This window comes from Dunckerocampus dactyliophorus, chromosome 1 (genome assembly GCF_027744805.1).
Source record: "Dunckerocampus dactyliophorus isolate RoL2022-P2 chromosome 1, RoL_Ddac_1.1, whole genome shotgun sequence".
Classification (NCBI taxonomy): Eukaryota; Metazoa; Chordata; class Actinopteri; order Syngnathiformes; family Syngnathidae; genus Dunckerocampus; species Dunckerocampus dactyliophorus.
In genome coordinates, this window is record NC_072819.1 from 798,996 (window position 1) to 824,454 (window position 25,459).

Here is a 25,459-nt window from a genome sequence, read left to right on the forward strand (position 1 = left end):
CAACCTTATACCAAGTGCTTTATTTTGCAATGCCCTTGTTCAGATTTTGTTAAATGCAGCAACATCCATTGACTGAACAAAATCTTCAAATGCAGTAATTTGCTCCTCCAGAATGTCAGTGCCCACCTAAAAATCAAACAAAAAACAGATACCAAATACATCAGGAGTACTTTGTTGTAACGTGTCGTGGTCGGGTCTGGAACCAAGTAACGAGGGACCGTTTTTGTTTTTTCCTTTCCCATGCACAATGAGACCAATTTGATGAAATTATGTAGTAAAGCTTCCATTTTAGCTCTTGTTTGCAAATCCTACATAAGAGCTCATGTTTCATTCACAACATTTATTTTTCCATGTAATTATGACAACTATGAAACCAATGACATATTGAATATGAAAAAGGTAACAAAATATTCTTTGACGAGCTAGATAGTTTCCACTTTCTATGTTGGACCATTTTGCTTATGGCATGCCGTATGTTGACAAATGGGAGATGCATGTTTTGGCTTAAACAAGTTTAGTGCAAAACACTAACAGAATGTAACGTCTTGGCTAGGAATGAAACATGTTCCACTGCCATTCAAAACAAGTGTATGCCACTACACAAATGTGCAGGAGACGGGGTGAATTTGTTGTACAACTTGCATCATTAATTCAGTTGACATTTGTCACCAACACAGGATACATACTTCTGCTTCCAAATATAGGACAATTCCATTTTCCAAAGAATGGACAGCAACCCTAATAGTAAAAAGGAAAGTGCACTTTTTTGGAATTTTGCCCATCCTCCACATGTCTCATAAGGATTGAACACATTACCCTTTGTGTTCTTATAATTTAAAAAAAAAAAAGGAAAAAAAGCAGACAGAGGCAGCCAAGAATGCACAATATGGGGCGCACCTATTCCACCTATAAAGCCTTCGGGGGTGGGGTGGGGACGCACCAAAAACACTCCATTTACATGTCACCTGGCTATTAACCAAGCTACGGCAACACTGTTACCCATACATCCATTTACCTCCGCTTATTCGGGTTGCGGGGGCAGCAGTCTAGGTAGGGAAGTCCCCAGCCACGTCTTCCAGGAGGCAGCCAAGGCTTTCCCAGGCCAGCTGTGAGACATAATCCCTGTCCTAGGTCTGCCCTGGGGACTTCTCTCAGCTTGGCATGGGAGGGAGGTGTGTCCAAGAGGCGAGCCAGATCGACTGGCTCCTCTTGATGCGAGGGTGGAGCGGGTCTACGCCGACTCCCTCCATGATGATCTCTTAGGGTGAGTCCAGCCACTCTACGGAGGAAACTAATTTCAGCCGCTCGTATCCGCCATCTTTCGGTCACGACCATAGGTGAGGCTGGGAACATTGTAGATGGGGGGCTAAATTGAGAGCTTAGCCTTCCGGCTCAGCGCTGTCTTCACCACGACGGTCCGGTACAGCAACAGCAGACACTGTGCCGATGCGCCTGTTGACCTCATGCACACAAGACCTCCTCCACCTGGGGCGGGACCTCATTCCCAACTGAGAACCATGGCCTGCGATTTGGAGGTGCTGAGTCTCATCCCAGAAGCTTTACACTCAGATGCAAACCTCCCCAGTAAATGCTGAAGGTCACAGCCCGATGAGGCCATCAGGACCACATCGTCTGCAAATAGCAGAGACCGGATCCTAAGGCCACTGAACTGGACTCTCTCAACACCTTTGAGGCGCAGCCAAGGAGTCGACATTGTTACGCCAAAGAACTAAGTTACGGACGTAGTGACATACAGTAGACCACACCAGCTAGCTACTAGCTTCACCACAAGCCAAAAAGGTAACGCTACATATTGGAGCTGCCGCCACTGCTGCGTTTTTGATGCCATGTGTAGCGTTCCTTTCCATGTTGCTAGGTGAAAAATCAATGCACCCAGGAAGGAGTATGACAAGTTATCATGAATGTGCCTGTTACTACATGCTTACAGCATGGATAGAAAACCACTAAACCTTGTTGGAACTGTTTGCATAGCGCCCTTTCTAGGCGCATCCCATTACATGCATTAATATATTTAGAACACATTAGAAAAGAGAAAGATGCGTGTTCATGTCTCAGGATTGTGGATGAGCAAAATACCAAAAAAGTGCACTTTTCTTTTAACACAGAATGCACACACTCCTCTCGACATAAGACTGACATCTACTGGGTGACGAAGGAACTGCTTTAATTTCAGCAGGAGGGAGGGGAAAAGCCAGGCTCATTTCTCAGTTTCCATACACAAAACACTCTAGACCAGACCCCCTCATGCAAACACCAACACTCACCTTGTCATCTTCCACCACACAGTTGATCTGCAGCTTCTTGATACCGTAACCCACAGGGAGCAGCTTGGCTACAAGAGCACAACAATGTGTCAAAAGCTTTTTACAGCTTGCAAACAAACAAACGTAGCCAGACCACACTTCAGATCATGTAAGAGTCATCACATCTTCAGCCGAAAGATGGTGAAATACAAATCATCACGTTAGGCGGCTGGGATCCAGACCAACATGTGCAGTTTTGCTTACACTGTCCCCAGACGAGTCCATCCATCTCTATGCTGCGGACACACTCTTCCAACTTTGCCATGTCAGTCTCATCGTCCCAAGGCTTGACATCCAGCAGGATAGAGGATTTAGCAATGAGGGCAGGTTCTGAAGGAAAAGTGGCATCTCACCATCAAAAACACAGAGTAGCAGAACTATGCCAAGCCTTGGACTGCATCTCAAACGGAATACTTGCGTCAGCACATGTCAACAAGTATAACGTGTACTTATGCACTCAAAGACTACATGCAAGTACACAAGTACTCCAATTGAGACACAGCCTTGAACTCTTGTCAGGTAAATAAGGGGTCCATCACGTATCAGCCGAAAGATGGTGATTAAGAATCATCATCAGGAGTCCACCGAAGCAGAACAGAACACTGCTGTGAAAAACTTACTTTTTGCCTTCTTGGCTGCGTAGGCTGCCACACGCTCCTCCTTCAACCGAGCAGCCTCTGCATCTTCCTACAGTAGTCATATTTTATTTCATTTGAGTCACCTGCATGGGTTAGCTTTCAAACCTTGTTAGCACAAATATCAGCTTGTAAAATCAAATGGCTATTTTTCCTAGTACGGCAAATCCCGGCATGACCTCACCTCATCTGAGCCAAACAGGTCAATATCATCATCATCCTCATCCTCCTTTGTGGCGGCGAGAGAGCTCGCCGTGATGTCGGCCACACCTGCTGGCCCGTACTGTCCCAAGGGCTTCTTCACACCTGGAAGACTGAGAGATGAGGTGGGTTTAAGTCAGAGGTCACCCATGTCAGCACAACAGCAATCTTTACCTGTTCTTCTGGCTCTGGTATGACTTGATATGGTTGAACCAACGGAGTGCATGGCAAAACTCGGCTGGTGGTGAGGCTGCAACTGCCTCAAAGACAGCAACATCTGCCTGGGACGGAACATACCTGAGAAGAACAGAGCCTTCGTTCACGGCACTGGATCAAATGATACAGCACTACAACACTTTTCATCCCGTAAGGTCGCTGCTGCATAGGGACAGTGGCACTTTAAAAGCAAAGTTGAGCATTAAAAACAGACTACAAACATGTACGTAGTACAGTGAGCGACGAGCATGTGAGCAGTCATCGCTAACAGCAACATGTGGTTAAAAGTACAGACACATTTGGTCCACAAAACATAAAATGGACGAAAACACAACGCTGCAGTTGCAACCACATTTTCATCTCATGTTGGCGAATGTTTTATTTTTCCCCCTAAGTAAGTTCCCTAAGGTAAGACATCAACTCGTCGTGCTAGCCGCTACTCGTTAGCCACGCGAAGCCAAGATGGCGCCGCCGGCAACTGTACCCAATTGCAAGTCGTCTTATTTCCTTCCCGTTCTAGCAAACCACAGTCTGTTCTTTTACGCGGCACTGACCCCTCGATGTAGCTCCGATCTGAAAGGAAGTCGTTGAGCACTTTGAGGCCGGAGGGCGCTTTCAGGTCACCGAAACCCATCGTGATAGTGCTCGGGTTGTGGAGGAGGAAGAAGAAGGACAGAGAAGACGGAAAGCCGCCATTTTATATCTGAAATCTGGCTCCTCCTTCAAACTCCTCCTTCTCACACGAGGAGGAATGTTAAACATCTTACAAAACCCTAACATAATTTTACACATTACTGTGCTTTTACTGTACCGGTACCATGCGTGATTTGCGATTTATGACTTATTAGGAGTCAGTTTGGAGTCAAACATGAACAGTCTACTGTATGTCGCATGTGTGCTGCTTGCATAAAGAACATGCAGTCAAACCAGTTTGTGATGTCATGTACTCCTGCTTCAGTCCACAATCTTCTTTTTATTTAGAAACACAGCGACTGGACTCAGCGTTAAGGAAAAGAAGACAAGAAGTGAAAGGACGAGAGACGTTATGGGTCAGGCACAGACGTCCAAAAGTCCACAGGTAACAACAGACACTCATTCCAAACTTTATAAACTACAAAGCAGGTAACACACATTTAACTACAAACATATACATGTTACATTGATAAATGTATTCTTAACTTGACACTTTTTGTGTAGCACTAAAGTGTTGAATTAAAATAAAGAACATATATTGATTGAGGGTAAAAAAAAAAAGGCTAAGGCTAAAAAAGAAAACTCTCCATCCAACATACCTTTAAAAAGTTATTTTATATATATATATATATATATATATATATATATATATATATATATATATATATATATATACACACACACACACACACACACACACAGACACACACATATATATACAGTCAAACTTGTCTATAGCGGCCACTAGAGGGAGTCTGCAAAAGTGGCTGCTATAGACAGGTGGTCTCTATAGACAGGTTGGCGTCCAGTTTGAATGTTGACCAGTAAAGGAAAAAAAATAAAAGAAAATGGAAAAAAATAATAATAATAATGTTGACCAGTAGAGGGCACTGCGGACTGCGGATAAAAGTTGTACAGCACTACTAGGCTTGTTATTATCATGGTTCATGGTTCATGGTTTTAATCCTGAACATGCATATGAGTCAAACAGTAGCACATCACATAGTACAATTCACAATTTTGCATGTCCAAAAAGGAGTAGGAAGAAGCAAAGCTTATTTAATCCTACCCCTCATCAGTTTCACATCAGTTGCAATACATTTATTCACCCATGTTCTTCCAAGTGTACTTTGTAGGTCTACATGACAATGTAGTGCAATCATAGCCAAGGTTTTTACTTCCTAAAAGGAAGCGAGAGGCTTAATAATAACTGATAGAATATATCCACGACCCACAGAACAAAGCTGTGCTAGTAATGTCTTACGCTTGTTTTTTATATATTACTTTTTATACGGCAGAGTGTCATTACAGCTTTAGTTCATCAGGAAGTGACGGTGGGCATCCCGAGCAGGAGAGCGAGGCTCAGTGCTAGCTGTGAGTTTGGAGAGAGTTGGGAAGTGTGTTTATGTTGGCGTGGCTGTAAAGTCCTGCAGTGTTCTCCGCTGTTAATAAAGCCATTAAAGTGCATCGGCGACGTGAGTCTCTCCTTCCCCACAACAAGCGGCATTACAGTATTGACACACATTGTGCACATTGTCTCACAACAGGAAATAAACGGTGTCACTTGTTACAGGCATTGCCTGGACAGCTATGTAGTGGGGCTTGTTTAACCTTTGCCTTTTGGGCAAGCAGGAAGGAGAGACGAGACGTGTGTGTGTGTTCTGAGATGCTATCTGGTGGCCGCGTTCAATAAATAAAGTTGGCAGAAGGAACAGGAGAAGTTTCCTTCTTTGCTTCGGAGCTGAATAACACTGACAAGTTAACAGACTAGTAGCGAACGGAAAAGAAGACGGCTTTGTTTGTGTCGAATACAGAAGATGAGGACTTTGATGGATTTGTGGATGAGGATTAATGAAAAATAGCGTGAGTACATTCTAAAATACTTCAATTAAGTACAACCCAACTCAGTTTTGCTCCCGCTGCCGCATGCATGCAAGCATATGATTTTTTTATTGTAGCGTCGCTGGGAGCACGTCCTGTTCCCAGCCTACTTTGCGGTAATGTTTTGGTGCAAATGCTCTTAAAGTTACATGTTTGACCAGGAAATAGCAAGCTCAAAAGAAGACGGCTTTTTTATGTGGAACAACTGACAGTTTGTGTGGATCTTGTGAATGATTGTGACTGAGCTAGGACTCAGTAATTAAAGTCTACACACGACGGCTTCATTGATTGAAAAACCCAACTTTTTCGTGCATGAAGCTTCTACTTGAGTCGGTAATTTGGCCGCTATATGCAGTTAGATATTGACCAAGGGAGACAAAATGGGTGGCCGCTGGCCGCGTTGGACAGGTGACTGCTATACACAGGGTCTATAACATGTACATTTGCTGCGGGGGATTTTTCAGTGGCTGCTATAGGCAGGTGGCCGTTCTATAAAGGTGGCCGCTAAGACAGGTTTGACTGTATATGTGTGTGTGTGTGTGTGTGTGTATATATATATATATATATATATATATATATACTGTATATATGTAACGGGGTCAATTACGTCATTGTAAATATTATATATAAATGTTTGATATAATTACACAAGTAGTACCTGATGTGTTTGTATTCAAGATTCAAGAGATTCAAGAGAGTTTTATTGTCATGTGCATGGTAAAACAGCAGTAATACCATGCAATGAAAATCTTATTCTGTTCATTCTCCCAAGAAAAGAAAGAAAACACAAGAAAGAATGAGAACATAAACATATATACCAATAAATTAAGCAGCAACAAAAAGAAGAGACATTCATACAAATAAATATACAAATAAATAAGTAATAAATAAATAAAGTGCTATGAATGTGTGTTGCGTGCGGCGTGTGTGAGTGCTTCGTTGAGAAGCCTGATGGCCTGTGGGTAAAAGCTGTTTGCCAGCCTTGTGGTCCTGGACTTCAAACTCCTGTAGCGTCTGCCTGACGGTAGGAGTGTGAATAATGAGTGTTGTGGATGTGTGCTGTCCTTGATGAGGTTGTGTGTTCTGCGTAGGACTCTGGTTTTATAAATGTCTTGCAGTGAGGGGCGGGCTGCCCCAACAATGTTCTGTGAGGTCTTGATCACCCGCTGGAGTGCCTTCCTATCACGTGTTGTACAGTTACCGTACCAAACAGTGATGGAGGCGGTAAGGACACTTTCCATAGTGCATCTGTAGAAGCAACTCAGGATTGTGGTGGGCATGCCAAATTTCCTCAGTCTTCTCAGGAAGTACAGTCTCCTTTGGGACTTCTTCAGAATTTGTTGGGTGTTGTGAGACCAGGTGAGGTCCTCGCTGATGTGTGTGCCAAGGAACTTGAAGGTTTTCACCCTCTCCACCTCAGTCTCATCAATAAACAGGGGTCTATGCGGCTCCTTTTCCCTTGTTCTTGGGTCGATGATCATCTCTTTAGTCTTATCTGTATTGAGAAGGAGATTGTTATCACGACACCAAGCTATGAGGTCCGCCACCTCTCTTCTGTATGACGTTTCAACACCACCAGTGATCAGTCCGATGACTGTAGTGTCATCCGCAAATTTAATGATGCTGGTGTTGTTCTGGGAGGCCACGCAATCGTAGGTGAAGAGCGTGTAGAGGAGTGGACTCAGCACACACCCCTGTGGGGTCCCAGTATTGTCATGTTATCCATGTGGAACGTCAATAACGTCTGTTGCTGTGTACCCCCTACTGCTCTAATTAGTGTGACACCTTTCATTATAAGTTTGGGCCACGCCTTTGTACTGCCCTTTTTGTTCATGATCTCCAAGTGAGAGGGGGCACGTTATTCGGCCACATTGTGACGACATATGTGTGTATTACTTCCATCAGTAAAACGAAGTACAACTCTGCAGCAACCCTGTGTCTGTCGTCATTCACATCAGCCACAACGCAGAGAGACAAACACCACCGGTTACACTTGGTGCCGTGACCCGGATGGGAGTGAGGTTTGAGAAGGTGAGTGTAACGGATGCCAGCCTGTGAGGCTGTGCGAGTGTACGTTGGTAAACCTCACTCCCTCTGCCTCAAGAGCTGCGCTGACCACGCGACTAAAAGCCCGGACTGTCGGCCGCGTGTTCAGCGCACCTCGCCTCCCATTACGAAGATCCTGTGTTCAAGCCCCGGTGCGGGCAGTGCGAAACAGGGCGGGTTACACTTGGTGCCGTGACGACCCGTTGCATCGCCGACTAGCGCTTGACTGGTCCCCGGGGTGCGCTGCTCAAGTGGCCGCAGTTCGCTGCTCCTCGCTCCCGCGTGCACGCGAGGTGTGGTGTCGTGCACGCTGCTTTGCCGTGTGTGCATGACATTATTTCGTGTTGGTTGGTGCTGGCGGTGCTATTTTGTGCAGCTAGTGCACTTGACGACTACTTTGGTCATTCAGGTGATACTGTGACGTTTTGGGAAAAAAAGAGAGAAAAAAAAGCGCCAGCCTGTTGATAAAAGTGATTCACTTTTATCAAGTTTATCAAGTGGTTCACTTTTTGTTGCTGCACATTGTAGTCTAGCCCACCGTGACTGTTTTGTAGTGTTTTTCTTTTCATATAGATGGCATCTCTTACATGCTGCACTGCTATTTACACCTGTGTTGTCCTCATATGGCAATACTGCATTAGTTTAACATCTATGTGAAATATTTTTGGGGTTCCTGCTATGGCTGGTCGTGGGCATGGTATCACATTTGGGATGGGGAGGGGTAGGTTGGCATCCCCTAGCAGTTCCAGCTTAATGGTAAACCAATCAGCTGTTAGCTCGCAGCTGATCCCCACTGCTAGCTCCACACCAATTACCCGAGCGGTGCCTGAGCCCACACAAGTCATATATGCTGAGGCTTTTGGAGACATGATCACAACATTGGCTAAACAGATCGGAGACAACATCTCAGCCAATCTTAGCACTATGCACCAGACTAGTGCCTTTCAGCCTCAGTCCCCCGCAATGAGCCAGTCTCCCAGCCATGATGGCTCAGCACAAGTGAAAGTGGTTGTGCAGCAAGGCGTCAAGGCACCACCTTACTTCAGGGGTGATCGTTCCGATGCATTCTCTGTTCATGAATGGGTGGACATGATGATTTGTTACCTGAATAGAGTTAAATGTGACACTCATGCAGAAATGTTTGAGCTTATTATCTCAAGACTAACAGCAAAAGCAAGGGATGTTGTAAAGGTGTTGCTGCGCAGCCGTCCTGAACTAAGTGCAACTGACCTGCCCACAGCTGTGTTTGACATACTGAAAGGTAACTTCAGTGAGCTGTCGTATTCTAACTTACCCATGAAGGATTTTTATAGTACTATTCCCCGTGTGGGTGAGAGTGCTATGGACTACTGGATTCGGCTTAACAAGTCCATTGATGCTGCTGATGAGTGTCTCCGTAGGCGGGGCAAATCTGTTGAGGACCCCAGCGTAGAAGTGGTCTTGATGTTCATTAACCACTGTTCTGACCCTGGTCTTGCCATGTCATTTCAACTGAAGGCACCTGAACAGTGGACGGCGGCTGAGGTTCAAGAGCGTCTCGATGCTCACATGAAAAACGTTAGAACGGCAGCAGCCCAGTCTCAACAAATGGTTGGGTTGGCAGCTCACAACCAAAGCCATTCTTCTATGTCACAGCCCTCGGTAGCACCTCAGCAGACATCCCCTCATGTCTCGCAACCTGTCCCGACCCTTCCCTGCAGTCAGTCTCAGTCAGGTGCACTTGCACCTAACACACCTCAGCCTGCTTCCTCATTCCTCCCACCTTCTGCTGTCCCTGCAACCCCTGCTGCTGTTGAGGCATCAACTAACAACCCTGGTGTTGAACAGGTTGTGGCAATGTTTTACAAGGTTCTGTCCCTGTGCAACGCTTCCCTGACAACCAGTCAAAGACCAGGAAGCCGACGACCAGGTACCCGTCAGACTGGTCGACTCAGGAACCAGCAAGGTTCTGAGTCCTCCTGTAGAGTGTGTGCCTTCAGTGACCACTCAACTCATGCACATTGCAGGCTCTACAGACTGTGCCACAACTGTTTTCGTCCTGGCCACATGAGACGTGAGTGCACACAGGCCTCCCATTCCCAAGCCAAGCCACCGTCTTTTCCCTCCAATGCTGATTTAAACTAACCCGCCTGTGTAGTGAGAGGGGTAGCATGGGCGGCAATAGTGACACCCTCAGTGAAGTTGAAGATGTGCAATCAACCTTTGTGAACTTTTGTAGTAACCTTTCTAGTGACAAGACTGTGATTGCTGTGGGCTCCCATAGAGTGGAAGGAGCTAGTGATTTGTTTTATGCTCCAGTGTCTGTTGGGGGTCAGTCTGTTTTGAGAGGGATGCTTGATTCAGGGAGCATGGCATGCACACTCAATGTAGAGGCGGAGTCGAAGCTTAGAGCTGCTGGTGTTCTTCCTAGCCCTCAGCCTGTGCCAGAGAAGGTGGTCCTTGTTAGTTGTGGTGGCCTAATGACACAACCAAGGTGCATCTATGACCTTGAAATTGAGATTTATGGGTCCAAGTTTATCGTACCGACGTTACTTGTTCCAGGGCAGAGAGATGAGCTGATTGTTGGGAGCAACATCATAAGACCCATGATACAGGCAATGAAGTCTGATGACAAGTATTGGGAGCTTGTCTGCTCTAGTACCTCAGACCCCGATTGTGAGCAGTTTCTTGAATTGCTGAGTTGCATTACTCGTTGGTCCAGTCCAGAACTGCCTGACAGAATTGGCACAGTTAAGTTGAGGCAGGCTGTCACTCTTACTCCACAGGCTGAGTCTCTAGTGTGGGGCAAGTTGCCCAGCAGCGCTCCTGTGTCACCTGGGAGCACTGTCATTGTGGAGCCCACTTCTTCCCGTTCAACCCCTAAAAACATCATTGTTGGACGGGTTGTGACACCCATGTGGGGGGATCGTTGGGTCCCAATGAAGATCCTGAACCCGACCAACAAACATGTGACACTGCGTCGCAACGCAAAGGTTGCCGATGTGTTTCCATGTGTCGCTATGGAAGACCTCCCCTTGTCACAGAGTGTGTGTAGGCCGCAGGCCAGTGAAGGAAGTGACCCTGCCCCCAAGTCAGATGCTATCTCTAGCCCCTTTCAGCAGCTTAAGGAGTGCAGACTGGCAGATGTCGACCTTGGAGGCTGGAGAAGTATCAGAGCAATGGAAATGGCGGCTGGCTGAAATTGTTCTCGCTTACCAAGATGTCTTCTCTAAGGACAAGCTGGACTGCGGGGAAGTGAAGGAGTTTGTCCATCGAATTCACCTCACCGATGATTGCCCCTTCCGACTTCCCTATCGCCGTGTCCGTCCCGCGCACTACCATAAACTGAGAGAGGTTCTATCAGAGATGGAGTTCAAAGGCATCATCAGGAAGTCATTCAGTGAGTATGCCTCACCGCTGGTCCTCGTCTGGAAGAAGTCAGGAGAGCTAAGGATCTGCACTGACTTCCGTTGGCTCAACGCCAAGACCATGAAAGACGCTCACCCGCTTCCTCACCAGGCTGACTGTCTTGCCGCTCTTGGCGGAAATGCCTTTTTCAGCACCATGGATCTCACATCGGGGTTTTACAACATCCCCCTTCATGAGTCTGACAGACGATACACGGCCTTCACAACACCCTTAGGCCTGTACGAGTACAACAGACTTCCCCAAGGCTTGTGCAACAGCCCCGCATCCTTTATGAGGATGATGATGAGCATCTTTGGTGACTTGAACTTCTCCAGCCTCCTCTGTTATTTGGATGACCTTCTCGTCTTTGCTCCATCCGAAGAGGAGGCCTTGAAACGGTTGGAGACAGTCTTTTCGCGTCTTCGGGCTAACAACCTGAAGCTGGCGCAAAAGAAGTGCTACTTTTTCCGCAGGTCTGTGAGGTTTCTCGGTCATGTGGTGGACAGCAGTGGTGTCTCAGTAGACCAGGGGAAAGTGAAGGTCATTTCCGCTTTCCAGAAGACAGACCTCATAGAAAACGACGGCTTCACCCCGTCACAGCAGAAAGTCAAGTCTTTTCTTGGCATGGTGCTGTACTACCAGCATTTCATTCCTGGTTGTGCTTCCATTGCAAAACCGCTCTACACCTTGACAGCAGGACAGAAGAGGAGTGCCAAGGGCTGCTTTGGGCCGAGGCGAGCGGGCACTTTCACAAAATTGTCTCCTCAGGATTGGACTCCTGCTTGTGACAAAGCATTCAAAGACCTAAAGAGTGCACTTCTCAAAAGTGTGGTGCTGGCACACCCAGACTTTGACAGGCGCTTTATCCTCTGCACCGATGCTTCCTTTGATGGCTTGGGTGCAGTATTGTCCCAAGTACCTGATGGTGAGGAGAGAGCAAGACCCATCGCTTTCACAACTCTCAGCTGCAGTCAAGCCAACTATCCTGCCCACAGGCTGGAGTTTTTGGCTCTTAAATGGGCTGTTTGTGATAAATTTAGCCATTGGCTCAAAGGTCACAGATTTACTGTCTGGTCAGACAACAATCCCCTCACTCACATTCTGACTAAGCCAAAACTGGATGCCTGTGAGCAACGTTGGGTCTCCAAACTGGCCCCATATTCCTTTGAAATCAAGCACATTCCTGGCAGGCAGAATGTGGTTGCAGATGCTCTTAGCAGAGACCCGTTTGTAAGACCTTTGAGGGAGCAGCTGTTGTGCATGCCCTACTCTGAGCTGCTAAGTCGGGTCAGTGATGTCAGTGATGGATGTGTGCAGGATGCCTTCCGCCTCACTTGCCAGCCACAATCACTGAGATGTTCTTCTCGCCTTGCTGCGATAGAGAGTTCAATGTCCGAAGAGGATGTTGCTTCTCTTCTTTCCTCTTGGGACGAGTGGGACAACGCTCCTCAGTAGCGTGCAACATCCTTAGCAGACCACCTCACTGCCTTGAAGCCTCCTGGCCAGGATGCATTGCCTTCCATGTCCCTTGCTGACCTGCAATCACACCAGCAGCAGGACCCTGTCATCTCAAGAGCTGCTTATTATGTTGACAGGAAACGCAGGCCTTCCAGACGTGAACGCTGCAAAGAAAGTCGTCAAACTTTGCGAGTTTTGAAACAGTGGGACAGGCTGACATTTCTGGACGGAGTCCTTTATAGAGTCATAAAAGATCCCTTGACCAAGAAGAAGAAGTTCCAGTTTGTTGTGCCAGAGACCCTGAAGGCAGTCGCGTTGTCCGGTGTTGCTGAGGAGACTGAGGTCCTTTGGTGTGTGCAGGACTCTCTTACGGACCTTCTATGACTCTGTGGTGGCCTCAGCCATCTTCGATGCTGTGGGCTGCTGGAGAGGGGGCAGCACGGACAGGGACAGGAGCAGGATCAATAGACTGATCAGGAGAGCGAGCTCTGTCCTGGACGGTCCTTTGGACTCCATGGAGGAAGTGGGGGAGAGAAGGATGTTGGCTAAGCTTACATCCATCATGGACAACACCTCTCACCCCCTACATGACACTGTGGGTTCCCTTAGCAGCTCCTTCAGCAGCAGACTTACACCCACAGTGTAAGAAGGAGAGGTTCCGCAGGTCCTTCATACCGACCGCTGTCAGGCTCCACAACACCTGCACCACCTGAACCATGTTGTATTCACTATGTCACTATGCATTCTTTACTTGTGTATCTTGCTTGCTGCTATAACAAGTGAATTTCCCTGCTGTGGGATTAATAAAGTACTACTATTACTACTATGACCAAGCTGGCCATCAAGAGCAGCCCCGCACTCTCTCTTTGGCTCGCCAGCGCTTTTTCTGGTATGACATGGAGAAGGATGTCCGAAATCATGTGAAGCACTGCCACAGATGTGTTCTCAGCAAGACTCCCGAGCCTTCAGCAAGGGCCCCACTGGAGAGTGTTAAGACCTCTACCCCTCTGGAACTTGTGTGTGTTGACTTTTGGTCAGCTGAAAACAGTCATAACAAATCTGTGGATGTTCTTGTGGTCACAGATCACTTCACGAAATTGGCAAATGCTTTCCCTTGTCAGGACCAGACCGCTAAGAGTGTGGCCAAGAAGTTGTGGGACCACTTCTTCTGCATTTACGGATTCCCCCCACGCCTTCACTCAGACCAGGGTGCAAACTTTGAAAGTGAGTTGATTGCTGAGCTCTTGATGCTGTCAGGAATTGACAAGTCTCACACTTCCCCCTATCATCCCATGGGAAACGGTGGCACGGAGCAGTTTAACCGCACATTGGGCAACATACTGAGGTCTTTGCCATGTCGCTCCAAGCAGAAATGGCCACAGATGATCCAGACCATGACCTTTGTGTATAATTGCACAGTGCATGAGACAACTGGTTTCGCACCTTTTAAATATTGTTTGGGAGAATCCCGAGGCTGCCAGTTGACCTCCTCTTCAAGAACGTGCTTCATGATGTGACAGTTTGCGACTATGATGTTTATGTGAAGTCTCTTTTGGAAAATCTGCACTGTTCCATGGCACTTGCCCAGAAGAACTGCTCAACTGAGCAGAAACATCAGTGTGACCAGTATAACAAAAGGATCAAAGGTCAACCTCTTTCACTCGGGGACCAGGTGCTGCTGGCAAACAAAGGTGTCAAGGGGAAGCGTAAGCTGTCAGACAAGTGGCTGCCTGTCATACACACTGTAGTGGCCTCGAAACCTGCCTTTCACATCTACCGGATCAGGGATCCAGAAGGGAACGAACGTGTTGTTCACCGCAACCTGCTGCTCCAGGTCAATTTCCTGCCACTGGATGGGGCTTTAGAGGACGAGGCTACTCCTACAGTGATGCCTGCCACTTCCGGAACTGGAGTCGTCCCTACATCTGAGGACCAAGAGTTGGAGGTGTCTGACTTGGATACTGCAGCCGCAACGGTGGAGCCATCCCTTGCTGATTCCGTTTTGAGTGATGATGGCTGGGATGAAGATCGTACTGCCTCACGGGTCCATGAGCAGTCTGCTGTGGATGAGCCCCCGGGGTCAGCCGGCCCCTTCCCTTCACTTGTAGCAGACTTCCCCACTGCTAGTAGCCCCGTTGCTGCAGTGAGTCCTCCATCACAGTCAGTTCTCCTGGATCCTCCATCGCTAGTATACCTCAAATTTCGGATGCGGGCGACCGACTTGCCTCGCGGTTTGGCAGAGTCATGAGACCAGTGTGCCGTTTAATTGAGTCTATGGCTGCTCCTCTCGCGGGCCCGGTCGTGCGGTGCTTGCTTCTCTGTCCCTCCCTGGCGCCTCTGGCCTGCGTGCTTCGTGGGTGCGGCCGTGCTCCGCTCTATGTGGGGTCCGGTGCTCTTGTGGTTGTCGTGGTGTTGCTCCCTTGCCGGCCGTGGTGGTATGCGGGGGGCGCGTGGGCGCGGCTCCCGCTGTCCTGGTGGCGGTCGGATCTGCCTTGGGGGCGTGTGGCTTGTCCGTGGTGTTTGGCGGTTTGGGGGTGGCGCTGTGAACGCTACCTCCGGTGGGGCTCCGGTGTTGGGGGGTGCTGGGGGTATCGCCTCTGGGGGGTTGGGTGGGCCGGACTGGGCATCCTGGCGGGCCGGGTAGGGCCTGTGGTGTGTCCTGCGGCCTGTGGCACGCCCGAGCCTGGGCTGTGGTGGGCGGCCGGTCGGTCATGTGTCCTTGGTCCCCCCCCTGCTCGGTTTGGGCGGCGTTGGGGTGTGGGGCCCCCGTCCTTCCTGTGCCACTGCACCACCTCACATATATATAGGACATTGGGGGGTGGCCTACGGTCGGGCGTGATTGGGGAGGGGAGCTGCCTTGCGGGGCTCCTTTGCTCCTGCTGTGCCACTGACCTGTTGCCCCCCAATTTTAATCGCAGAGTAGACACTTAGGGTTTGGGGGGGCTGGCCAGGTGAGGGGCCCTCCGAGCGGCAGCTGTCCCCCGATTTTAATTGCATCATTAGCTATCATCCACATACACTCCATATACATGCACACAGATACACCATCCTCTTTTATTTTATTTTATTTATTTATTTATTTTTTTTTTAATTGCATCATAGACACTATCACACCTTATCACATACACGGGTGGGGCGGGCTGGATTGGGGTGCCTCGTGCACCTCGGCGTCTGCCCGCCAGGGTCGGCGGTGTGGCCGGGGGCCTGGCCGTCGCGGTGGCTCGCCCGGGGCGGCCTGGCCTGTGGGGTGCCCTTGTCTGGTTCACCTGCCCTTCCCTGGGGTGGCCCTCTGGGGCCTGTTGATGCCGGGGCTTGCGCCGGGGGGGGCGGCTTGCGGTGCCCCCCCTGGACTGACACGTGCCGCGGGCGCCTCTGCGCTCTTGGGGCGGGTTCGGCGGTCTCCGGGGGGCGGTGCTGGTGCTTCGGGTGGCCCGTGTGCTGTCGCGGCGGCCGGTGGTTGCTGCGCTGTGGCGGCTGCTGGGGCGCCGGGCCAGCTGGTGGGTTGGGGCTTGGTCATGCTTGCGGGTACTGTGGGCCTGGGTGGCGGGGTGGGGGTGGGGGGGCGGGTGCCCTGGGGCCGGGCTCGCTGGGGGGGGTCGTGCTCTGCCGGGCGCTTGGGCGTCTGTCGCCGTTGCGCTTTGTGCGCTGCCGGGCCGCTGTCTGTGTCCTCGCCTCCCCCGGTCTGTCTGTGGGCTTGTCGGGGGTGGGGCTCCGGTGCGCGGGTGGTGCGCTGTCGGCTCTGGTGGCATGTGGCTGGTCTGGCTTCTGGTGGTTTGTGGGGGCCGTCGGCTGGTCGGCTGCTGGTCTCGCCTTCTCGACTCTGGTGCTTGGCCTCCCTGCGGCTTGGGGTGTGGTGCTCCCGCTCTCTCTTCGGGGTTTGCTGGCCCGCGGGTGTCGGTTGGCGCTGTGTGGTGGTTCGCCTGGCTGCTCGCCCGTTTTCCCGCCTGCCTGCTCAGTTTCCCGCTCTCCTCCTCGCTGACTCCCCTGTCTGCCTCGCTGGCGGCGTCCTACCGCTGGGGGGGTGTGGCCGGGTGTCTTCCTGCTCCCCGGCGGTCTGCGCTCTCCGCCCCTGGGTTCTGGATCGTATGTCTGGGACCCCGGGGTCCCCGGCTCCGCTGCTCCTTGGGTTACCAACGGGGGATAGGGTGGGGCTTCCGGGTATCGGGCAGTCGACCACTGTGTGTGTGTGTGTGTGTGTGTGTGTGTGTGTGTGTGTGTGTGTGTGTGTGTGCGCGCTTGAGTAAGCAAGAGTGTGTATGAGCGTGCGCATAGGGGTGTGTTTGTGCGTAGGAGTGTTTATGTGCGTGTGTGTGGGTGCGTAGGAGTGTGTATGTGCGTGCGTGTGTGTATTTTTATTTATTTATTTATTTTAGTTATTTTTTGGGGGGGGGGCGGGGGGGGGGGGGGGCATACAGGGTTTTGCTCCGTGGGGTCAGGTGCTGGGCGATACATCTCTGCCGCCCGTGCCTCCGCCGGGTGGGTGGAGGGTGTGCCTCCTGCATCCCTTGGCGGGGCGGCCCTGTGTCGGGGGTCGGGCGGGGGTTGGCCCGGGGCGGGCCGGGCTCCGCTCCCTGGGGGTGGGGGTGGCGGTGGGCGGGAATTGGCGCTTCCGGCGCGGGCGGGCTTCTTTCCGGCTGTGGAGGCGTCTCTGGGCCTGCCGGTTTGTGGCCCCCGGTACCCGTCTGCCTTTGTGGGGTGTGATCTCTCGCTGGTCTCAGGGGTTGGCAGTCCTCTCTTCGGCCCCTTACTGGTCTTCCCGGGGGGGGGGGCTCTCTGGGCTGGCTCTTGGGGCACTGATCTTTGTGCTGCCTGCCCCTATGGGCCTGGTGGCCTTCTGGCGGCCGGGGCCCGGCCTTGCTATTTGGGGCGGGGCTCTCTGGGAGGTGGAAGGCGGCCCCTTTCCTTTCATGCACTCTCAGTGACAATCACACGCCCACACATTCCTGCACCTTTATATATATATGAAGTCTTCCTTACATACAGAGATACCTGTACATATGCACACTCACAGTACATACGTACTTCCCCACATTACTCACTGAATTAACCAGGGTGTTATTATGTTGTTGGTTTTATTACAGCGACGGTGATATCAGCAGTATGACTATATATATATATGTGTGTATGTGCGGTATATATGTGTGTATATATATATATATATATATATATATATATATATATGTATGTATGTGTATGTATGTATGTATGTGTGTATATGTATATTTTTTTTTTTTACAATGATATGCATTACAGTAACTTTGATTCTATTCACTATCATGGATAATCATTTCATTACTACAGTTATGTGTGACTGTTTCAATGCGGTATTATCATGGTGATCACTATCATAATTCATCATTTCATGACTGCTATTGTGTGCGACTGTTTCAATGCAGTATTGTCATTGTGATCACTGTCATAGTTCATCATTTCATGACTGCTATTATGTCTGATTGTCATAGACAGCTTTGTCATTGTGGTTGTTGATATTGATTTGTCCTTTATCCTTGTTCGTCTTTATAGTTGTCACGGACATTTATTTGCTGATGTCGTTCTGTATGTTTCTGTTGTTCTGTCACAATTGTTGTTGTTGCTGCTGTTGTCCTTGTCTCTTGTCTCTCTTTTTTTTGTTTTTGTCCCCTCTCGCCCCCCCCCCCGTTTCCTTTTCTCTTCTTCTCTGTCCCCTCCTGCTCCGGTCCGGTCGCTCCAAATTTGCTTTATAACAAGCATCAAGGTCGAATAAATTTTGTATGACAGGGGAAGTATATATCACACTTCTCTCTGGCAGAGTAAATCTGTTGAGCACTTGACGGCATTTAGGTATACAATTCTATCTGCTTTAAAGGCTGGACAGGACAGGGGAAAAAAAAATAAAATAAAATAAAAAAAAATAATTATAATAATTGAGTCTATGGCTCAACTTGAGTCAATATTAGGAGTCAAGCCGGGATACAGAGCTGCCGTTGTGTGTGTGTGTGTGTGGGCCAGGATTTTGTGTAATTCTGGGGGGGTGAGTGTAACGGGGTCAATTAAGTAATTGTGATTATTATATATAAATGTTTGATATATATATATATATATATATATATATATATATATATATATATATATATATATATATATATATATATATATAATATATATATATATACATATATAATATACATGTAGAATATATATACATATATAAATGTTTGATATAGGGCCGGTCTAGTGGTTAGCACGTTGGCCAACACAGTAACAGCTTGGAGATCTGGAAGACTTGGGTTCGATTCTCCCCTGGGCATTTCTGTGTGGAGTTTGCATGTTCTCCCCGTGTGCGCGTGGGTTTTCTCCGGGTACTCCGGCTTCCTCCCACAATCCAAAAACATGCAGGTGAGGTTAATTGGCGACTCTAAATTGCCCATAGGTATGAATGTGAGTGTGAGTGGTTGTTTGTCTATGTGTGCCCTGCGATTGGCTGGCGACCAGTCCAGAGTGTGCCCCGCCTGTCGCCCGAAGTCAGCTGGGATAGGCTCCAGCATGCCCCCGCGAACCTAGTGAGGAAGAAGCGGTATAGAAAATGGATAGATGGATGTTTGATATAATTACACAAAATATATGTTCAAGTAATACCTGATGTGTTTGTATTGTCATGTTATTCATGTGGAACGTCAATAACGTCTGTTGCTGTGTACCCCCTACTGCTCTAATTAGTGTGACACCTTTCATTATAAGTTTGGACCACTCCTTTGAACTGCCTTTTTTGTTCGTGATCTCCAAGTGAGAGGGGGCACGTTATTCGGCCACATTGTGATTACATATGTGTGTTTTACTTCCATCAGTAAAACGAAGTGCAACTCCGCAGCAACCCTGTGTCTGTCGTCATTCCATCAGCCACAACACAGAGAGACAAACACCACCGGTTACATATATACAGTCAAACCTGTCTTAGCGGCCACCTTTATAGAACGGCCACCTGCCTATTGCGGCCACTGAAAAATCCATTCCATTTTCCTCCGCTTATCCGGGCCGGGTCGCGGGGGCAGCAGTCTCAGTAGGGAAGCCAAGACTTCCCGGTCCCCGACCACCTCCTCCAGCTCCACCGGGAGGACACCAAGGCGTTCCCAGGCCAGCTGTGAGACATAGAAATTCTGTCCATGAAAATTATAAACAGAATCGGTGACAAAGGGCAGCCTTGGCGGAGGCCAACGTTCACCGGAAACAGGCTTGACTTACTACTGGCAATGCGAACCAGGCTCCTGCCCCGGTTGTACAAGGACTGAATGGCACGTAGTAGCGCGCCACCAATCCCATACTCCCGGAGCACCCCCCACAGGACACCGCGAGGGACACGGTCGAATGCCTTTTCCAGGTCCACAAAGCACATGTAGACCGGTTGGGCAAACTCCCAAGTACCCTCCAGGACCCTTTTAAGGGTGTAGAGCTGGTCCAGTGTTCCGCGACCAGGACGAAAACCACATTGCACCTCCTGTAGCCGAGGTTCGATTAACGGTCGTACCCTTCTTTCCAGCACCCTGGAATAGACTTTCCCAGGGAGGCTGAGGAGTGTGATCCCCCTATAGTTGGAACACACCCTCCGGTCACCCTTCTTGAAAAGGGGGACCACCACCCCAGTCTGCCAATCCAGAGGTACTGTTCCCGACTTCCACGCAATGTTGAAGAGACGTGTCAGCCAAGACAGTCCCGCAACATCCAGAGCCTTGAGGAATTTAGGGCGAAACTCGTCCACCCCCGGAGCTTTGCCACTAGGGAGCATTTTGACTACCCCAGATACCTCAGCCACGGTGATGGAACTGTCCGCGTTCGTATCCTCAGTCTCTGCTTCCTCTATGGAAGGTATGTCAGTGGGATTGAGAAGGGCCTCAAAGTATTCCTTCCACCGTCCAACTATATCCTCAGTCGAGGTCAGCAGGCTCCCGTCCCCACTGTAAACAGTGTGGACCGGGCACTGCTTCTCCTTTCTGAGGCGCCGGACGGTTTGCCAGAACCTCTTCGAGGCCGACCGAAAGTCGTGTTCCATGGCCTCACCGAACTCCTCCCACACCCGAGTTTTTGCCTCGACCACCGCCGAAGCCGCGTGCCGCTTGGCCTGCCGGTACCCGTCAGCTGCTTCAGGAGTCCCACAAGCCATCCATGCTCGATATGACTCCTTCTTCAGCTTGACGGCAGCCCTGACCTCTGGTGTCCACCATCGGGTTCGGGGCTTGCCGCCACGACTGGCACCGACCACCTTGCGGCCGCAGCTCCGATCGGCTGCCTCAGCAATGGAGGCACGGAACAGAGCCCATTCAGACTCGATATCCTCGTCCTCTCCCGGGATGCAGGAGAAGCTCTGCCGGAGGTGAGAGCTGAAGACTCGACGAACAGGGGAGTCTGCCAAACGTTCCCAGCACACCCTCACTACACGTTTGGGTCTCCCGGGTCTGTCCGGCATCCTCCCCCGCCATCTAATCCAACTCATCACCAGGTGGTGATCAGTTGACAGCTCAGCCCCTCTCTTTACCCGTGTGTCCAAAACATGCGGACGCAGGTCTGATGATACGACTACAAAGTAGATCATAGACCTGCGGCCTAGGGTGTCCTGGTGCCATGTGCACTTATGGACATCCTTATGCTGGAACATGGTGTTTGTGATGGACAAACTGTGGTTCGCACAGAAGTCCAACAACATCACACCGCACGGGTTCAGATCGGGGAGGCCGTTCCTCCCAATCACGCCCCTCCAGGTCACACTGTCATTGCCCACATGGCCGTTGAAGTCTCCCAGTAAAACGACAGTCACCCGTTGGGGTGCTCTCCAGCACCCCTCTGATGGACTCCAGGAAGGCTGGGTACTCTGAACTGCCATTTGGCACGTACGCACAAACGACAGTCAGGACCCTTTCCCCAACCCGAAGGCGTAGGGAAATGACCCTCTTGTTCACCGGGGATGACTCCAACACAGAGGCACCGAGCCGGGGGGCTATTAATAAGCCCACACCAGCTCGCCGCCTCTCCCCTGCAGCAACTCCAGAGTAGAACAAGGTCCAGCCCCTCTCGAGGAGTTTGGATCCAGAACCCAAACTGTGGGTCGAGGTGAGTCCGACTATATCTAGTCGGAATGTCTCAACCTCTCTCACAAGTTCGGGCTCCTTCCCCGCCAGAGAAGTGACGTTCCATGTCCCAAGAACCAGATTTGGTCGCCGAAGACCAGGTCGCCAAGGTGCCCGCCCTCGACCGTCACCCAAAACGCAATGCACCGGACCCTTATGCTTTCCCCCGCCAGGTGGTGGGTCTACGGGGGGGAGATCCCGTGTGGCTTCTTCGGGCTGAGCCCGGCCGGGTCCCACGGGTGAAAGCCCGACCACCAGACGCTCGCCTGCGAGCCCCTCCCCCAGGCCTGGCTCCAGGGTGAGGCCCCGGTATCCCACTTCCGGGCGAGGTGCGGTCTCTCCTCGTGTGTTTATTCATACGGGTCTTCTGAATCACTCTTGGTCTGGCCCATTACCCAGGACCTGTTTGCCTTGGGAGACCCTACCAGGGGCATATAGCCCCAGACAACATACTGTAGCTCCTAGGATCACTCGGGCACACAAACCCCTCCACCACGGTAAGGTGGTGATTCACGCAGGGGCACTGAAAAATCCCCCGCAGCAAATGTACATGTTATAGACCCTGTGTATAGCAGTCACCTGTCCAACGCGACCAGCGGCCAACCATTTTGTCTCCCTTGGTCAATATCTGACCGCATATAGCGGCCAAATTACCGACTCAAGTAGAAGCTTCATGCACGAAAAAGTTTTGTTTTTCAATCAATAAAGCCGTCATGTGTAGACTTTAATTACTGAGTCCTAGCTCAGTCACAATCATTCACAAGATCCACACAAACTGTCAGTTGTTCCACATAAAAAAGCCGTCTTCTTTTGAGCTTGCTATTTCCTGGTCAAACATGTAACTTTAAGAGCATTTGCACCCAAACATTACCGCAAAGTAGGCTGGGAACAGGACGTGCTCCCAGCGACGCTACAATAAAAAAAAACCTACGCTAGCATGCATGCGGCAGCGGGAGCAAAACTGAGTTGGGTTGTACTTAATTGAAGTATTTTAGAATGTACTCACGTTATTTTTCATCAATCCTCATCCACAAATCCATCAAAGTCCTCATCTTCTGTATTCGACACAAACAAAGCCGTCCTCTTTTCTGTTCGCTACTAGTCTGTTAACTTGTCAGTGTTATTCAGCTCCGAAGCAAAGAAGGAAACTTCTCCTGTTGCTTCTGCCAACTTTATTTATTGAACGCGGCCACCAGACAGCAGCTCAGAACACACACACATCTCTCAGCATCGTCTCTCCTTCCTGCTTGCCCACAAGGCAAAGGTTAAACAAGCCCCACTACATAGCTGTCCAGGCAATGCCTGTAACAAGTGACACCGTTTATTTTCTGGTGTGCACTGGTCAATACTGTAATGCCGCTTGTTGTGGGGAAGGAGAGACTCACGTCGCCGATACACTTTAATGGCTTTATTAACAGCGGAGAACACTGCAGGACTTTACATCCAGGCCAACATAAACACACTTCCCAACTCTCTCCAAACTCACAGCTAGCACTGAGCCTAGCTCTCCTGCTCGGGACGCCCACCGTCACTTCCCGTCACTTCCTGATGAACTAAAGCTGTAATGACACTCTGCCGTATAAAAAGTAAAATATTAAAAACAAGCGTAAGACATTACTAGCACAGCTTTGTTCTGTGGGTCGTGGATAATAACAAGCCTAGTAGTGCTGTACAACTTTTATCCGCAGTCACACAGTGCCCTCTACTTACTGGTCAACATTATTATTTTCCCCCCTTTTTTTTCTTTTTTTTTTCCTTGACTGGTCAACATTCAAACTGGTCGCCAACCTGTCTATAGAGGCCACCTGTCTATAGCGGCCACTTTTGCAGACTCCCTCTAGTGGGATAGAGGGGAGGAAATCAAAGACAACCCAAAAATGAAAGTGAAAAAATGATGCAGCACACTGGTCCATTTTGCCAAAATGTCACTGTAGCAACTCAAAATGATTCTCAGTAGTTTGTGTGGCCCCCACGTGCTTGTACGCATGCCTGACAACGTCGGGGCATGCTCCTAATGAGATTACAGATGGTGTCCTGGGGGATCTCCTCCCAGATCTGGACCAGGGCATTAGCTAAAAGCTAAAAGCCAATTTTCCTAGCTTGTTTTCCATTAATTCAGTTGAAGAAATATAGTAAGATGAGTTAAATTTTAATATGTCACCGCCTATTAAAGCATTACAATTGTTAAATGGATTTAAAATGAGCTCTCATGGCAAAGAAATAATCTTTTGGAAATGAGCTAGCTTACCTGCTGACGCACTGCCATTTTGGGGACACACCATGGCTTTGTATGTGTTAATGCTAAAAGCTACCTAGTTTCTGTAGCTTGTTTTCTATGAATTTATTGAAGAAATATAGTAAGAACAGATTAATTGTAATATTGAATTAAAGCATTACTATTGTTACAGGATCATAAAGTGTGTGGTAAAAACAAAAAAAATCAGCATTTGGAAATGAGCTAGCTTACCTGCTGCCACACTGCCATTTTGGGGACACACCGTGACTTCTTAAAGGTTAACGCTAAAAGCTAGCTAGTTTCTTTGGCTTGTTTTCATTGAAGAAACATAGTCATAACAGATGGATTGTCATATTTGACACTATATTAAAGCACTACAATTGTTAAATGGATTTAGAATGACCTTTTGTGGTAAAACCTCCCCCCAAAAAAACAGTGTTTGGAAATGAGCTAGCTTAGTGGGGACACTGCCATTTTGGGGACACATATCCTGGGATAGTCACATGACTGTCCCATGGCAACCATGCCAAAGTGTTTCCTATATGCCATTTAGGGATTGAGTTAAAGTTGAGCCCAAAGCTGCATAGGACACATTTGAAGTCATGTGTGAGGTGAATTTCAGTTGTCATTGAATTAGCTTAACATATTGTAGATGTGAAACACTTGAAGCAGTGATTATGTTTAGCAGATTGAGATTGTGGAGGATGAATAGTGTGTTATAAACCTGCGATGGATGGATGTTGCTGTAATCTTCAGTGTGTCACTGAGAAATCACTTACATTAGGTGATTCTGATGGGTTTGGATTCCGCTGGAAAGACGACGCTGCTGGCTCGGCTGCTGACCGGACAGGTGAGGCTCCGCCCCTGTGTCGCTGCGTATCGGCATGTGTGCAGCTGACACCTGACTGTGACCCGACAGGTGGTGGACACGTCACCGACAATAGGATTCAATGTGGGATCTTTCCATTTGGACAAGAGGACATCGTTGACGGTTTGGGATATTGGAGGACAAAAGAGCATGATGCCCAACTGGAGGTAAACTACCGCCTCATTTCTTCCTTTGTCTACTTCCTCTCCTTCCTCGTGGCGTCCTCCTCAGATACTACCTGGACGACTGCAAGGCGCTGGTCTTCATGGTCGACAGTAGTGATCCTGGCCGGATGCCGGAGGCCCAGAAGGCATTGAAGAAGGTTCTGAGTGACGAAAGGTTACGAGGTGTTCCTCTGATGGTTCTTGCCAACAAGGCGGACCAGCCCGGTGCTGTGAGCGTGCAAGAGGTAGAACTCA

General features: G+C 49.3%; 2 protein-coding genes across 3 annotated transcripts in view; one reads left to right on the top strand and one right to left on the bottom strand.

Moving 5' to 3' along the window:
* Positions 1-4,092, bottom strand: eef1b2 (eukaryotic translation elongation factor 1 beta 2). Its single transcript, XM_054798553.1, has 7 exons — positions 3,931-4,092; positions 3,335-3,457; positions 3,144-3,273; positions 2,945-3,011; positions 2,529-2,654; positions 2,286-2,353; positions 1-126 (listed from the first exon to the last, which is right to left on the bottom strand). The coding sequence occupies exons 1-7, from the start codon at positions 4,008-4,010 to the stop codon at positions 40-42; spliced, it is 681 nt and encodes a 226-aa protein (XP_054654528.1). The 5' UTR covers positions 4,011-4,092; the 3' UTR covers positions 1-39.
* Positions 3,629-25,459, top strand: part of arl11 (ADP-ribosylation factor-like 11) — a 24,531-nt gene continuing 2,700 nt past the window's right edge. The window contains exons 1-5 of one of the 2 annotated variants that reach the window (XM_054798575.1): positions 3,629-3,784; positions 4,358-4,454; positions 24,957-25,022; positions 25,092-25,207; positions 25,272-25,449. In XM_054798575.1, the coding sequence (XP_054654550.1) occupies positions 4,422-4,454; positions 24,957-25,022; positions 25,092-25,207; positions 25,272-25,449 (393 nt within the window). In that variant the 5' untranslated portion in view covers positions 3,629-3,784; positions 4,358-4,421. Of the gene's footprint in view, positions 3,785-3,877; positions 4,259-4,357; positions 4,455-24,956; positions 25,023-25,091; positions 25,208-25,271; positions 25,450-25,459 lie in introns of those variants that run through there. The other variant, XM_054798567.1, reaches the window with a different exon arrangement.

Bases quoted from the DNA above. Each gene is read 5' to 3' on its own strand.
- eef1b2 (XM_054798553.1), bottom strand. From the start codon at position 4,010: ATGGGTTTCGGTGACCTGAAAGCGCCCTCCGGCCTCAAAGTGCTCAAC. The intron at 3,274-3,334 runs GTAAAGATTGCT...CTCATCTCTCAG, and splicing joins TACCAGAGCCAGAAGAACAG to TCTTCCAGGTGTGAAGAAGC. The intron at 3,012-3,143 runs GTGAGGTCATGC...TGACTACTGTAG, and splicing joins ACCTGTTTGGCTCAGATGAG to GAAGATGCAGAGGCTGCTCG.